Genomic DNA, 15,378 nt, shown 5'->3' with positions numbered 1-15,378 from the left:
CCAACACCTTTGGGACGAATTGGAACGCCGACTGCGAGCCAGGCCTAATCACCCAACATCAGTGCCCGACCTCACTAATGCTCTTGTGGCTGAATTAAAGCAAGTCCCTGCAGCAATATTCCAACATCTAGTGGAAAGCCTTCCCAGAAGAATGGAGGCTGTTATAGCAGCAAAGGGGGGAGGGCAACTCCATATTTATACCCATGGTTTTGGAATGAGATGTTCGACGAGCAGGTGTCCACATACTTTTGGTCATGTAGTGTTAGTGTGTGTTTTATAAACTGTACTGTATTGAGTGGTTTCTCTCACACAAAGCACTCAGAGACTGTCAATAGTAGTTCTCTCTTTGTTGATTGGTGTCATTTCCCTTCTAGCCTTTCATTTCCTCTCCTGATAGGCTCCCCCACCCCACAGTCACACGCACACACACACACATATACATACTCCACAATATCCCAGTACACATCCATAATATCCCAATACACACAGGCACACATACTACAGTATGCCCAGACATCACTCCTCAATTAAAATTAATGAATGAGTCCTTAATTAAAATGAACATAGAACATAGTTGAAGCACAAACATTTGATTAAAGCGATACTGTTTTAGATCTCTATGGGGAAGTGTGTGTTAGCCAGTAAGGCCTGGCCAGTGTTCACACTCAGTAGTGCTTTGTCAGGGTCTCCTTACACCACTATGACCACAATAGTCCTGTGTGTGTGTGTGTGTGTATATGTGCCTGGTAAGCTCATGGTTATACTCAAATCAAATTGTATTTGCCACATGCGCCGAATACAACAGGTGTAGACCTTACCATGAAATTCTTACTTACAAGCCCTTAACCAACAATCCAGTTCAAGAAATAGAGTTAAGATAACAATAATGAGGCTATATACAGGGGGTACCGGTACCGAGTCAATGTGCGGGGTTACAGGTTAGTCAAGGTCATTTGTACATGTAGGTAGGGGTGAAGTGACTATGCATAGATAATAAACAGCGAGTAGCAGCAGTGTAAAAACAAAGGGTGGGCATTTTATTAATTGTTCAGCAGTCTTATAGCTTGAGGGTAGAAGCTGTTAAGGAGCCTTTTGGACCTAGACTTAGCACTCCGGTACCGCTTGCCTATGACTTGGGTGACTGTAGTCTTTGACAATTTTTTGGACCTTCCTCTGACACCGCCTAGTATATAGGTCCTGGATGGCAGGAAGCTTGGCCCCAGTGATGTACTGGGCCGTACGCACTACCCTCTGTAGCGCCTTACGGTCGGATGCCGAGCAGTTGCCGTACCAGGCGGTGATGCAACCGGTCAGGATGCTTTCGATGGTGCAGCTGTAAAACCTTTTGAGGATCTGGGGACCAATGACAAATCTTTTCAGAATGGGGCCGCCCGTTCTATTTCTAAGGCAGTAGGCAGAGGCCTACTTATTTGGCTGGCCATTTACCATCATCCAAAATTCCATAACTGTCACAGACCTGACAGGAACCTAGCGCAGCATGGGAATCAAGCACATGAGGACAATGTGGGAGGGAAAGATGAATTACACTGTGGGCATGACCTCAGAGTTCAACTTCTTCTTCACTATACTCCCAATTGTCTAACCTGTCTTTGAACTGTCTTTGTCCATTATTCTTTGGCGAGAGGCCCTTATGACCTCCTCTAGTTATAGGAACATCATCTATGTACATACTGTATGCATTTCCCCAAATCATCCCACAGCCACCTGACACAGCTCTCTCTTCTGTGTTTCAGGAGACCAATGAACAAAAGCTGTACAAGATCGCTACTGAGCTCCTGAAGACAGAGCGGGCCTACGTCACGCGGCTCAACTTGCTGGACCAGGTGAGTGTGTCCAGCTGTCCGTCCAGGGTCCTGTCACTTTAGGGTCCTGTTCAGTATGTAGCAGTGGTGGTAAAAGTACCCAATTGTCATACTTGAGTAAAAGTAAAGATACCTTAATAGAAAATGAAAGTCACCCAGTGAAATCCTATTTGAGTAAAAGTATTTGGTTTTAAATGTACTTAAGTATCAAAAGTATAAATCATTTCAAATTCTTAAGAAAACCAGACGGCGCCATTTTCTTATTTTTTGGATAGCCAGGGGCACACTCCAACACTCATTTACAAACAAAGCATGTGTTTAGTGAGTCCACCAGATCAGAGGCACTAGGAATGACCAGGAATGTTCTCTTGATAAGTGTGTGAATTAGACCATTTTCCTGTCCTGCTAAGCATTCAAAATGTAACAAGTACTTTTGGATGTCAGGGACAATGTATGGAGTAGAAAGAAAGTACATTATTGTCTTTAGGAATGTAGTGACGTAAAAGTTGTCAAACATATACACTACAGTCCAAAAGTTTGGAGTCACTTAGACATTTCGTTGTTTTTGAAAGAAAAACACTTTTTGTCCATTTTAAAATATCATCAAATTGATCAGAAATACAGTGTAGACATTGTCAATGTTGTAAATGACTAGTGTAGCTGGAAATGGCTGATTTTTTCAAATGGAATATCTACATAGGCGTAGAGAGGCCTATTATCAGCAACCATCACTCCTGTGTTCCAATAGCACGTTGTGTTAGCTAATCCAAGTTTATCATTTTAAAAGGCTAATTGATCATTAGAAAACCCTTTTGCAATTATGTTAGCACAGCTGAAAACTGTTGTTCTGAATAAAGAAGCAATTAAACTGGCCTTCTTTAGAGTAGTTGAGTATCTGTAGCATCAGCATTTGTGGGTTCGATTACAGGCTCAAAATGGCCAGAAACAAAGACATTTCTTCTGAAACTCGTCAGTTTATTCTTGTTCTGAGAAATGAAGGCTATTCCATGCGAGAAATTGCCAAGAAACGGAAGATCTTGTACAACGCTGTGTACTAATCGCTTCACAGAACAGCGCAAACTGGCCATAACCAGAATAGAAAAGGGAGTGGGAGGCCCCGGTGCACAACTGAGCAAGAGAACAAGTACATTAGTGTCTAGTTTGAAAAACAGACGCCTCACAAGTCCTCAACTGGCAGCTTCATTAAATAGTACCCGCAAAACACCAGTCTCAACATCAACAGTGAAGAGGCGAGTCTGGGATGCTGGCCTTGCTGATAACGGGCCTCTGTACGCCTATGTAGATATTCCATAAAAAATCTGCAGTTTCCAGCTACAATTTACAACATTAACAATGTCTACACTGTAGGGACATTTCTAAGTGACCCCAAACTTTTGAACAGTAGTGTAAATAGAGAAGTAAAGTACAGATACCGCCAAAAAATACTTAACTCGTACTTTCTTTTTTTAAAGTATTTTTACTTAAGTACTTTACACAACTGGTAGTTAGAAAACGTTCTGTAACTGTGAGAAACAGGGAGGTATTACCTAAACTTGTCCAATAACCGAATGTGTTGATACGGTGTGTCCTACCGAACACTGGCCCAGGTCTACCTCAGAATGAAAAGAAAGCACTGTTCGTTATTATGATCGATTCAGTGTGGTTTAACTCACCTGGCCATGTTGTTGTGCCACCATGCAGGTGTTCTGTGCCAAGCTGACGGAGGAAGCTCTAAAGGGCACGTTCCCAGTGGACGTGGTGAAGAACATCTTCTCCAACATCTCCTCCATCAACACCTTCCACAACCAGTTCCTCCTGCCTGACCTGGAGAAACGCATGGGAGAATGGTGAGCTTCACATGACTGGCCAGTGGTCACAGAATCAGTGTACAAACTCACAGACCTCACCTTTTGAGAATGCATTAAAATACAATAAAATGCAATAGCTAAATCCCAATTCTGACTCATTCAGAATCAGACTCACTCAGACACAGTTACAGTATTTGTGTAATCTAGATTAAATAAGAACACCATTTATCATCAAATAGAGAAATTGTGGTATGTCGGTTGGAATGTCCCGGTTGAACTGTGATCAAGGACTAGATTCAATCAGATCAAGCGATAGCAGACACCTGCACAGTGGATGTTTTGTCGGTGTCGGAGGTGGAACTGCGTTGGAGCCGTCAAATCGGTGAGCAGCTGCTCTTGCGATTATTGTTTACGAAGCCCCACTCGCAGAGAAGATCAGTTAGAAAGTGTAGTCTATATTGAAATATTTACACTCAAGTTGAAAAATCATTCAACAAAATCATGAGACTTTCTATCATCCTTATGGAGGTGTAGATTACATCTCACATTCTAGTGTTCAAACCTGTAAACCAGGCTGCATGTGATTTATGTGCTACATGCAGCCAATGGCAATGTCCGCTTTAGGTATGCCGGGAGCCACTTGTGGATTTGACAGTTCCACCTCTGATACCGCCAAAACAACCGCTATGTGGATGTCGGCTAAAGCGGATCTGATTGAATAGAGCCCCAAATGAGTCAAGCCCCACTTAACCCACTATATAATTTCAATGTGGATAGTTGGGTAATATTTGGTTGAGACGTTGATCAATGAGAATACAACCTATATTCACCCACTCAAAAAGACAGCCAAAAGTTAGTTGAATTTCCAATGTGTTATCATTATGCTTTCAACCATCTAAAAGCACAACCAAATTCCAATGGAAAAACAATGTCTGATTTTTGGTTTAGTTGTCACCCAAATGTCTATCACTGCGCGTGTTCAACCATTTAAAAGCACGGCAAAGTTCAAATGGGAATACAATGTCAGATATTTTGTTTATTTATACAACAGATGGATGTGTTATTCCTGTGCTTCATCTAATAGCAGAACCAAATGACCTGGATTGCAGTTGAGATTACAAAGTACATGGTGCAAGTGATAAATGCCTTTCGAAATTCTGCACAGATTATTACAGCAATTGTGAAGATCTCCACAGACCTGTGGCGACTTATGCATGCTCTCTTGAACATGCATTTATTTCATATAACAATATGTCTACAAATTAATAATTGATATGTTGCATTCACCTCTATCTCCACCAAAAATATGAAAGAATGAAATAAAATGAAAGAATATGACTAAATCTAATAAAAAATTTAAATGTACTTTAAATAATGTTTGATTTGATTTAGTCCTATTCTTTAACTTAGATTGTTAATTATTATTAATTTGTAGACAAACTGGAATTAAAGCCAGACTAAGTTAGTGGTACAGATTGAACTATCCAAGCAGAAGATACATCTCCTTTAAATGTTAAATATTTGGTTGCACTGCGAATTAAACACAATTCAACACCACTAAATATCATCATTACATTTGAAATCAACCAGAGCTTGAAACCCTAGGCCTATTGTATTGTCTATTTTTAGTTGAATTCTGGGTTGAATTGAAACAATAGCTGTGCAAATACTATATAGGCCTGAATAATATCATGGATGATATAATGATTGATAATGATTCATAAAGTATGGTCACGTTTAATTTGCTCTGTTCAACCTACCCTTTGAAATGGCTTCGATAGCAACAGTTAAAGCTACAATATGTAACTTTTGGGGTGACCCGATCAAATGCACATAGAAATGTATGTTATAGATCTGTCATTCTCATTGAACGCAAGTCTAAGAAGTGGTAGAAATGTTAAATGTGCGCTATTTCTATGCTTCACGTTGTTAAGTTTTGTTTTTGCATCTCTTAGTTTCGTGTTTGTACACCAGCTTCAAACAGCTGAAAATACAATATTCTTTGGTTATGGGAAATATATTTCACAGCGGTTTAGATGGTACAATGATTAAATACACTATGCTTGCTTGTTTTGTCACATAAACTGAAATGAAGTGCATTGTTAGAATTTTAGTAACCAGGAAATGGCTGAGTGATTTCTGCATATTGCATCTTTAACCTACTGTATTTCATTTTTTATGTGGAGATCTCGCAACAATAATTCTCAAGATAGGACATTGGTAATAGTGACATATCATAGCTAAACAGGGCTGGGCTTGGTTAAAACCCTGGATGGGAGTGCAATGGGTTAGCTGTAGATAGATCAACTCTCCAGTAGGAGGAGCTGTCCAGCCTATTGTTATTTTTTCTGATAGTGGATATAACGTTGAAGATCTAACATTGTTTTAAAGATACAAATGTAATATATTTAACACATGCTTTGTCTATGTTGAAATTTGGTTCACCCGCTAAACAACGGTTTACATTTACTTTTTTTTCAAATCCAATTTATTTTCCAAGTAAATTCCACGTCACAATACGTTGACAAATTACGTTGAGACAGCGTTGATTCAACCACTTTGTGCCCAGTTGGTCTCTAGTTGGTGGAGTTCCAGGGTTGAGATATGGTTACCTTATGGTTCCTATCTAACTGGCACAACTCCCTCCCTCCCTACAGGGAGTCTACCCCTCGCTTGGGGGACATCCTGCAGAATCTCACGCCCTTCCTGAAGATGTACGCTGAGTATGTGAAGAACTTTGACAATGCAATGGAGCTGCTGAAACAGTGGACGGACCGCTCGCCACAGTTCAAAGCCATCATCCAGGACATACAGGTACTAGCGTAGATTCTAAACATTGGCTTAATTCAGAGGTGTACAGGTCTGCAGTTGTGGATTAACAAATGAGTTGTATAGGAATTATATAATTCCATATAAATTCTAGGAATTTCATTATCATGACATGGCCCTTTCTGGGTGTAGATTGTGGCTTCCCCCTCTCTCACTCTCTCCTACACCCAGGTTCTGTTATCTCAGGTCCTAAATTCCTGGCGGAGACGCTCTCCCCCTTTTTATGCAGAGAGCGAGACCACAGAGTGAATAAAGGATTTCACGTCTCCTAACTCCTAAACTATATGTCCACTTGTGGGAACTGTCCATGGACAGTTATGTTGAGTGTGTTTCATTTGGTGACCTCACGAAGGACAGGAAACACACATAACTATATCTCTGACTGTGTACATTTCTCAATTATGGTGTTTGCATTAGTGGTCGACTGATTAATCAGCATGGCCGATTAATTAGGGCCGATTTCAAGTTCATAACAATCGGTAATCGGCATTTTTGGACGGCGATTACATTGCACTCCACGAGGAAACTGCGTGGCAGGCTGACGACCTGTTACGCGAGTGCAGCAAGGAGCCAAGGTAAGTTGCTAGCTAGCATTAAACTTATCTAATAAAAAACAATCAATCTTCACATAATCACTAGTTAACTACACATGGTTTATATTACTAGGTTAACAAGCTTGCCCTGCGTTGCATATAATCAATGTGGTGCCTGTTAATTTATCATCGAATCACAGCCTACTTTGCCAAACGGGTGATGATTTAACAAAAGCGCATTCATGAAAAAAGCACAATCGTTGCACGAATGTACCTAACCATAAACATCAATGCCTTTCTTAAAATCTTTTTTGCCTTTTTTAAACCTGCATATTTAGTTAGACTTAGGGTTGCTGCCCATTTGATAAAATACGGAATGGTTCCGTATTTGTAAAAAAAAATGTAACTTTTTTTTTTTTTTAAATGAAAGAATAAACGTTTTGTTTTCAAAATGATAGTTTCTGGATTTGACCATATTTATGACCAACGGCTCGTATTTCTGGGTTTATTATATTATAATTAAGTCTATGGTTTGATAGAGCAGTCTGACTGAGCGGTGGTAGGCGGCAGCAGGCTCGTAAGCATTCATTCAAACTGTGTTTGCCAGCAGCTCTTAGCAATGCTTGCTTCACAGCACTGTTTATGACTTCAAGCCTATCAACTCCCGAGATTAGGCTGGCAATATTAAAGTGTCTATAAGAACATCCAATAGTCAAAGGTATATGAAATACAAATGGTAAAGAGAGAAATAGTTGACACGTCATAATTCCTATAAAAACTACAACCTAAAACTCCTTACCTGGGAATATTAAACCACCAGCTTTCATATGTTCTCATGTTCTGAGCAAGGAATTTAAACGTTAGCTTTTTTACATGGCACATATTGCACTTTTACTTTCTTCTCCAACACTGTGTTTTTGCATTATTTAAACCAAATTGAGCATGATTCATTTATTTGAGACTAAATAGATTTTATTTATGTATTATATTAAGTTAAAATAAGTGTTTATTGTTCATTCAGAATTGTTGTAATTGTCATTATTACAAATATATATATAAAAAGCTGATACCGATTAAATCGGCCAATTTTATTTTTTTATATATAAAAAAATATATATATAAAAAACGTCCGATTTAATCGGTATCTGCTTTTCTTGGTCCTCCAATCGGTATCGGCGTTGCAAAATCATAATCGGTCAACCTCTAGTTTGTATCTAATTCTTGTATAAAATGAATGAGTGAAGATGAAACTATTTGTGAAATTATGTAATGTAATTCCCTGTAAAGTTTAACTTGTCAGCGGCCACGCCCCCGTGAGCACAGACATGATCTAGTGTCCTGGAACTGCCCTCTTCTAACTGTTACGAATAAAAGCCCCTCCTAAGAAAATTTTCTTCAGACTAAGCAAACCCACAGCGTGAGCTGTGATTGCGAATAGTTAAGACCACGCATACCTCGGTGTAAGCTGAGGTGGCACAGGTTTGATTACCAAAACTAGAAAACTATACCACGTGAAGCTACACAGCTGGAAATGGTTCAACTCTGAGACTATCAATCCCTACAGAATAAGAGCAAATCTTCGATACTAATTACTAGTCTGCAGCTAGAAATTATGTAATCCTGGGATGTGAATACCGACAACCGCCGAAATATCTACTCTAAGAACATTGGACGCCTGACGGATCCATTACAACAGACAATATCAGGAGCCACCGATAGAGCCACCACCATGAGTAACCAGAGACTCTCTGATGAACTGACTCTCCCGCAGACAGACCGATGATTCCAACAGAGAAGACAACGACATATGGGCGTAAATATATTGATTGCAATTATTCCCGAATGAGCGAGCGTTCATGTGCAAAGGTTTAGCATTTCAATTAATATAATTATACACTGTGTGTAGTGATCCATTTTGTCTTTCCCGCTCTTTCTCAGTCCACACCCCCTTCCCTTTGTATACCAAGCCGTCATATCGGTTTAGCCCACTAGGGGATCATCCCTATCATTGTTAGTAACCAATATCTACTGTTTGTTATGCATTTCTGTGATTATTTAGTTAGTAAGTAAATACATGATTAAGCCAATTGGTGTATGAATGATTCATGGTTTAGGCTGGGTTTTTGCAGATAACCTAGAATTCTACGACGTTTGAACAAAGACTGACGTAAGGTAAAGAATAATTAATGAATAGAAGACTAGTTGATCAGATAGTAAAATATCTGAAGTTATATTCTGAAAATTATAATTTAGTAATCTGAAGATTTTCCGTGGTGCCCCGACTTCCTAGTTAATTAAATTTACATGACTAGTTTAATCACGTAATAATACTTACAGAGAATTGATTTGATAAAATAACACTTTATCCATTAATGATGCCGAAGACACAACAACATGATCTGAGTTTTGAACTATAGCACCATAATCATTTACCTGTGGATATACATATATTTGTTGCGAGCCGAGGACTCATTCGGTTTACTAGGAGAAAGCCCAAAAATCTATCTGAATATTGATTTGTACTATAAATTGTAACAATAATGCTTGTACGAGCTCAAACTCAGGCACAGAGAAACAGAGGTAAGGGTAAATCCAGATATTTTACTTAGAGTCTTGACTGAAACAAGGCAACCGCACAAGAGCACACTAATAAAACATGAGACCTAAGCACAGATACCGGCCAACTGAGGAACCTAAATAACAAGGCAACCAGGTGAACAGAGAAGGTAATTAAACACAGGTGAATCCAATAAGTAATAATCAGGGTAACCTGAAAACTAGAAAACAAGGTAAGGGTGCCCTCCAGCGGTAACCTAAAGAAACAACAATCAAATAAAACAGAAACTGTGACAATAAATAGTCATGGAACAATCGATTTATGGTTGTGTCCACTGATCCTGTTGAATGGATATGCCTCAAACAATTTGTCTGATTTTACTTTTAAGCCTTCAACCTTGAAGTGACAGTGGACTGTTTTGCTGTGTGTTTGTCAGAGCCAGGAGGCGTGTGGCAGTCTGACGCTCCAGCACCACATGTTGGAGCCGGTACAGAGAGTTCCCCGCTACGAGATGCTGCTCAAAGACTACCTGAAGAAACTGCCTCAGGACGACCCCGACCGCCGAGACGCAGAGAGTGAGTACAACACTGGAAATTCACAAGAGTGCTTTTACTATTCATAATATAACACAGTAGAGCAGGATTACATGTAACTCATTTCGACAGACTTCTTTGTCATTATAATCATGTATAATTTACGTCACATTAAAAATTGAAGACATTTGAATCCTCCAATGCTTAGCAAAAACATTTGCCTTACATTGAAAATAAACAAATCTGTTCACAATTGTAGAACATTTTTATTAGAAAGGTCAAAATGAATCATCCCTTCATTCCATGTTTCTCAGAGTCATTGGACATCATCGCCATGGCAGCCACACACTCCAACAGTGCCATTCGAAAATCTGTAAGTACAGTCCCACTGATAGCACACCACTCTTATAATCTGAAATAAAATCAGGACCCGTATTCAAAAAGCTTGTCAGAGTAGGAGTGCTGATCTGGGATCAGTTTTGCCTTTTAAGATTTTAATGAATAAGACTACATGGACGGGGGGGACCTGATCCTAGATCAGCACTCCTACTCTGAGACACTTTTTTGGCTAGTGCTTGAACCCAACCAAGCATTTTGAACCCCTTCCCTTCTCAGGAGAATCTGAAGAAGCTGCTGGAGATCTATGAGATGCTGGGGGAGGAGGAGGACATCGTCAACGCCTCCAATGAGTTCATCAAGGAGGGACACATCCTGAAGCTGGCTGCCAGGAACACCTCGGCTATGGAGAGATACCTCTTCCTGGTGAGAAACTCACACAAACATACACACATTTCACTTTATCCGTATACTCAGCCAAGTCTGAAGCAATACATTAGCAAAACAAGCATTAATCACAGGTGTTCCTTTGTTTCCCCCTCAGTTCAACAACATGCTGTTGTACTGCGTGCCCAAATTCAGCCTGGGAGGGGCCAAGTACACGGTGCGCACCCGCATCGGCATCGAGGGCATGAAGGTGCTGGAGACCATCAACGAAGACTACCCTCACACCTTCCAGGTGTCTGGCAAGGAGAGGACTCTGGAGCTGCAAGTCAGGCAAGATCTCAATCCAACCCATACTATACCCTTAATACACCCTATAGAGCCATTAATGGATAACTGCCATTGTTCTCAAGATAAGTGTTCTACTCCACCCTATGGCCATATGTATGAAAACTCTTTACAGCCATGATTCTCAAAATAGCTGTTAACTGTATACTACAGTCCCACGGCCTATTGATAACAATATGGATAACTGTAACACCCAAATTCTATGCAAACCCTATGGGGGCTTAGTGTATGATAAGTGCACTACTACAGCTCATGATAAACAGTAGTGTAACATAACATTCTATAGATTGGAGTCATTGTGGTTACCCCAAGCCACAGCTCAGCTCACTACATAACAGTTACACCACAATCCCACAACTGACAAAATAGCTCACTACTGTTGTTTTTCATTGTATTTTTCAGCTCCGAACAAGACAAGGACAACTGGATAAAGGTACATAATCACATTCTTTTTGTTTTACACTATCTTATAGTTATATTTTCTGTATGTTCAGTACATTTGGGTGTGTATTACTGACCATGTCTCTGTCTGGCCTGCAGGCTTTCAAGGAAACTATTGAGATCTTCCATCAGAAGAACGAGACGTTCAAGTCCGCCTCCAAAGACGTGGAGGAAGTGTCAGTGAGTGCCGCCACAATGAACATGACCTCTGACTCCTCTATCACTAGGTCCTGTGTACTGTATCTGTACCAAAAACCTTCTCGTGTCTGAGCTACATGTGTTTGTATGTATTGTAATCTAGACGGCAGAGCTGGGGAAACGTGCTCCTCGCTGGATTCGGGACAAGGAGGTGACAATGTGTATGAAGTGTAAAGAGCCCTTCAATGCGTTGACACGACGGAGACACCACTGTCGAGCCTGCGGATATGTGAGTGAGAAGCGTCCGTTTGACACCCTTCTCTCTCTCCCTCAGCACCCATTAGAACGTGTTTATACTAAATGCTATACTCAACCCATTTGACGGCTGGCTGTTTGGCTAGTTTACACTCTGTCGTTCATTCCAGTATAGACCGATGTTTCTTCTGTCCCTGTATCAGGTTGTGTGTTGGAAGTGCTCAGACAATAAAGTGGCCCTGGAGTACGACAGCAACAAGATTAACAAGGTGTGTAAGGACTGCTACTCCATCCTGACTGGAGAGGAGAAGGCCGAGGGCAAGAAGAAGGGCATTCTGGAGGTAAGGGGGAAAGAGAAACACGCGCACAACTGCGTCTGCATATTTTATTTTTACCTTTATTTAACTAGGCAAGTAAGTTAAGAACAAATTCTTATTTTCAATGATGGCCTAGGAACAGTGGGTTAACTGGCTTGTTCAGGGGCAGCGCAGTTTTGTACCTTGTCAGCTCGGGGATTTGATCTTGCAACCTTTCGGTTACTAGTCCAACGCTCTAACCACTAGGCTACATGCCGCCCTATATCGTCTGTGTCTTAACAGCACTCCTCTGTCCCCAGATCGAGGCGGCTCAGTTCTCCGGAAGCAGTATCATTTGTGGCTTCCTGCAGCACTGTGAGAAGAACAAGCCCTGGGGGAAGGTGTGGTGCGTCATCCCAGAGAAGGAGGCATTGGTTCTCTACCTCTACGGAGCCCCACAGGTCAGCCACGTCATCTAGATACTGTCAATCACAGCAACATGCTCTACCACTGTGAAGCACGGGGTGTTATGAATGGTTCCAGGAGTTTTTCCCCCCTCACTCTTTGATCTGACCAGGGAAAACTCCTGGCCCTAGTTATGATATAAATTATCTCTACCTTTTCCATCTCCTCCCCTCTCTCAGGATGTGAAGGCCCAGTCCTCTATCCCTCTGCTGGGCTACTCTGTGGAGGACAGCCCCCGGCCTGCCGACCCTCCAGCCAGCTTCCGTCTGTCCCAGTCCAAGTCTGTCCACAGCTTCGTGGCCGAGAGCGAAGAGCTGAAACAGCGCTGGCTCAAGGTGATCCGGGTGGCTGTGACTGGGGAGGTGCCAGAGTCCCAGATGCCCAACGATGCCACTGCCAGCGCCACGGACGCCCAAGAGACAAGCTCAGACAGCACCTAACTGTGTGGTGTGGCATTTAACAGCTGAGGGCCACCAGAGACGTATGTGCATGTATGCAAACACACACACTCCCATGCTACCTTCATGGACACACACAAGACCAATGTGCAAACTCAGTGCTGGATAAGCTGCCTCTCCTCCCCAGAGTGGATTCTACAAATCTTAAGCGAGGACTCGGCTTGGCTCCACCACCAGAGCTGTGCTGGAATGGGAAGAACACAATCCAGTCCAATCATCACTAGAGCGGCGCAGGGGGGAATGGACCTCAGAACGGTCTCTACTTCCCCCTGTTCAGGGCAACCTGCCTAGGGTATCTTGCACCCTGAGTACCCCAAGGTCCTTAACCCAAAATAGTAAATAAGATAGTTTACTCAAGCCGTTTAAAGGTTCCTGTCTGGCATGCTCACGTCAGAGGGAACAACTGGCTCTAGTCTACTTATTGTCCCCTCCCAACCATGACCAGAATAAATGAGTCAGTGAGATGTCTCGCCCTGTGTCACCACCTCCACGAAGCGGGTGCAATAAGTAGACCAGAGTGGCCCAGCTCCGATCAGATAAAATGAGGTAGTGGGGTGTCTCGCTTTCTCTACCATCCCTGCTCAGCCCTCACTAGGGATGCCTGCAGGCTCAACAGACCACCTCCAGCTTCATAGACATGGGTCTGCCGATGTGAATCAAGAGGGACTGGTTAGAACTACACTGTCTATGAATTAGCCCTGTGCACCTGTATATAGTGTTACTCCATTTTCCATGACAGGAACATTTTCATTTTTATGTATAAAGAACCAATGCTCTCAATAGGTTTTGATAAGAGATGTTGACCCTGTAAAATGTGTACATCAAAGTTTGAGCAGTGTTTTTGATCGAAAAACCTAACGTACTTCTGTCATCTGAACAGTGGTTCAAACTAAAGGGTCCTGTCCTAGGATAGTATCACTGGGAAAGTTCAGTCCTCACTTCTCCAATCAGGTAGTTTCACATCACAGTAGCCAGGAGCCATGTAACAGAGAGTTCCTCTAGTACCTGGGTCAAGGTCCCAGAAATACCTATTAGTCAGAATAGCAATCGAGAGGATCACTCTACACTTTTCAATTGCTGTAACCCCATAAACTAATGGAAAGGATGCAGAAGTACTCACCCATCCAGCACGAACAGGCTTCAATCCAAACATGCTGAGGGATAGCCTTTCCAGCCAGGCAATGCATTATGGGTACTCTGCTGCACTTGTCCCAAGCTGGATCAACCTTCCTCACCTTGGAATCCAGAACCTTCTCCCAAGTCAGTGACCTCTAAACCAACCACATCCTGGTCAGAGTAATGTGTAGAAAAGTGTCACATTTTACTACTGCATGTCAGTCATTAGAGCCTTTCTACTCTAATCCTGTAGGCCTATAGTATGAGGACAGACACACGCTGCCATAGGGCAGCATTGCGGATGATGAGTGAATGGTTGTACAGCTTTAATGACCTAGTCCCACAGCCCTGTTGTAGACATGTATAATACACATACAGTGGGGTTCTTTGTAGCTGACCAACAGGGATGACTGTAGACTACTAAGGACCCAGATCTTGTCTTACATGGGGACATCAACCCACAAAGCAGCACAATCAGAGGTAAACACAATGAGCAGGTGGGGAAAAAAATGTACTTTTTTTTTTTTTTTTATAAATACATGTATTTAAAAAGTAATTCATAGAATATGCGCATGGTGATTTTAAGGAAAGTAGCACAAAAAAAGTTAACCCTCAAATTGCCATGTGTTCTGTCCCATTCAGCCAAGCCATGTCAACTAACAGATTCACTAAAGTATTGTCCCTCAATTAATACCGTAGTTGAGTGTGACTAATCTATCCTATGACTGCAGAATAAATTGTGTTGAATGGAATAGGCTAATGTGCCTATAACCTGTGTTCACACATGTTCTACTGTTCCTATCCCCTGTACAATGCACCTCTCCAATATCCATTCTCGCAGAAGAGCACAACAATCCCGTCTTAAGATCTGAATGTAAAACCAGATTGTTTGTTCACTCTCCCGATCCCCCCTCCAAGGTTTGAGAATCTACGCACTTTACCATCTTATATAAAGTGTACCTTGTAAGAAAATAAAGCAAGATTAAAGTATTATGGAAGTGTGTCACTGGTTGCTTTGTGAATATGATCCTACTTTCACTATGACTTGTTGACCTTAA

At 41.6% G+C, this 15,378-nt stretch overlaps 1 protein-coding gene across 7 annotated transcripts in view; it reads left to right on the top strand.

Moving 5' to 3' along the window:
* The window catches only part of fgd4a (FYVE, RhoGEF and PH domain containing 4a), a 96,066-nt gene extending 80,753 nt beyond the window's left edge, over nt 1-15,313 (top strand). For 6 of the 7 annotated variants that reach the window (XM_055939745.1, XM_055939747.1, XM_055939744.1 and 3 more), the window contains 13 exons: nt 1,755-1,844; nt 3,525-3,670; nt 6,289-6,445; nt 9,987-10,125; nt 10,398-10,456; nt 10,699-10,845; nt 10,964-11,136; nt 11,554-11,584; nt 11,692-11,772; nt 11,894-12,019; nt 12,189-12,326; nt 12,602-12,742; nt 12,926-15,313. In XM_055939745.1, coding sequence (XP_055795720.1) covers nt 1,755-1,844; nt 3,525-3,670; nt 6,289-6,445; nt 9,987-10,125; nt 10,398-10,456; nt 10,699-10,845; nt 10,964-11,136; nt 11,554-11,584; nt 11,692-11,772; nt 11,894-12,019; nt 12,189-12,326; nt 12,602-12,742; nt 12,926-13,186 — 1,689 coding nt within the window. In that variant the 3' untranslated portion in view covers nt 13,187-15,313. Of the gene's footprint in view, nt 1-1,754; nt 1,845-3,524; nt 3,671-6,288; nt 6,446-8,109; nt 8,807-9,986; nt 10,126-10,397; nt 10,457-10,698; nt 10,846-10,963; nt 11,137-11,553; nt 11,585-11,691; nt 11,773-11,893; nt 12,020-12,188; nt 12,327-12,601; nt 12,743-12,925 lie in introns of those variants that run through there. The other variant, XM_055939749.1, reaches the window with a different exon arrangement.
* Nucleotides 15,314-15,378: the final 65 nt, after the last annotated feature.

Source organism: Salvelinus fontinalis, chromosome 12, assembly GCF_029448725.1.
Source record: "Salvelinus fontinalis isolate EN_2023a chromosome 12, ASM2944872v1, whole genome shotgun sequence".
NCBI classification, from domain to species: domain Eukaryota; kingdom Metazoa; phylum Chordata; class Actinopteri; order Salmoniformes; family Salmonidae; genus Salvelinus; species Salvelinus fontinalis.
Note: the sequence above shows the minus strand (reverse complement) of the source record. Positions and strands in the feature narration are given on the sequence as shown.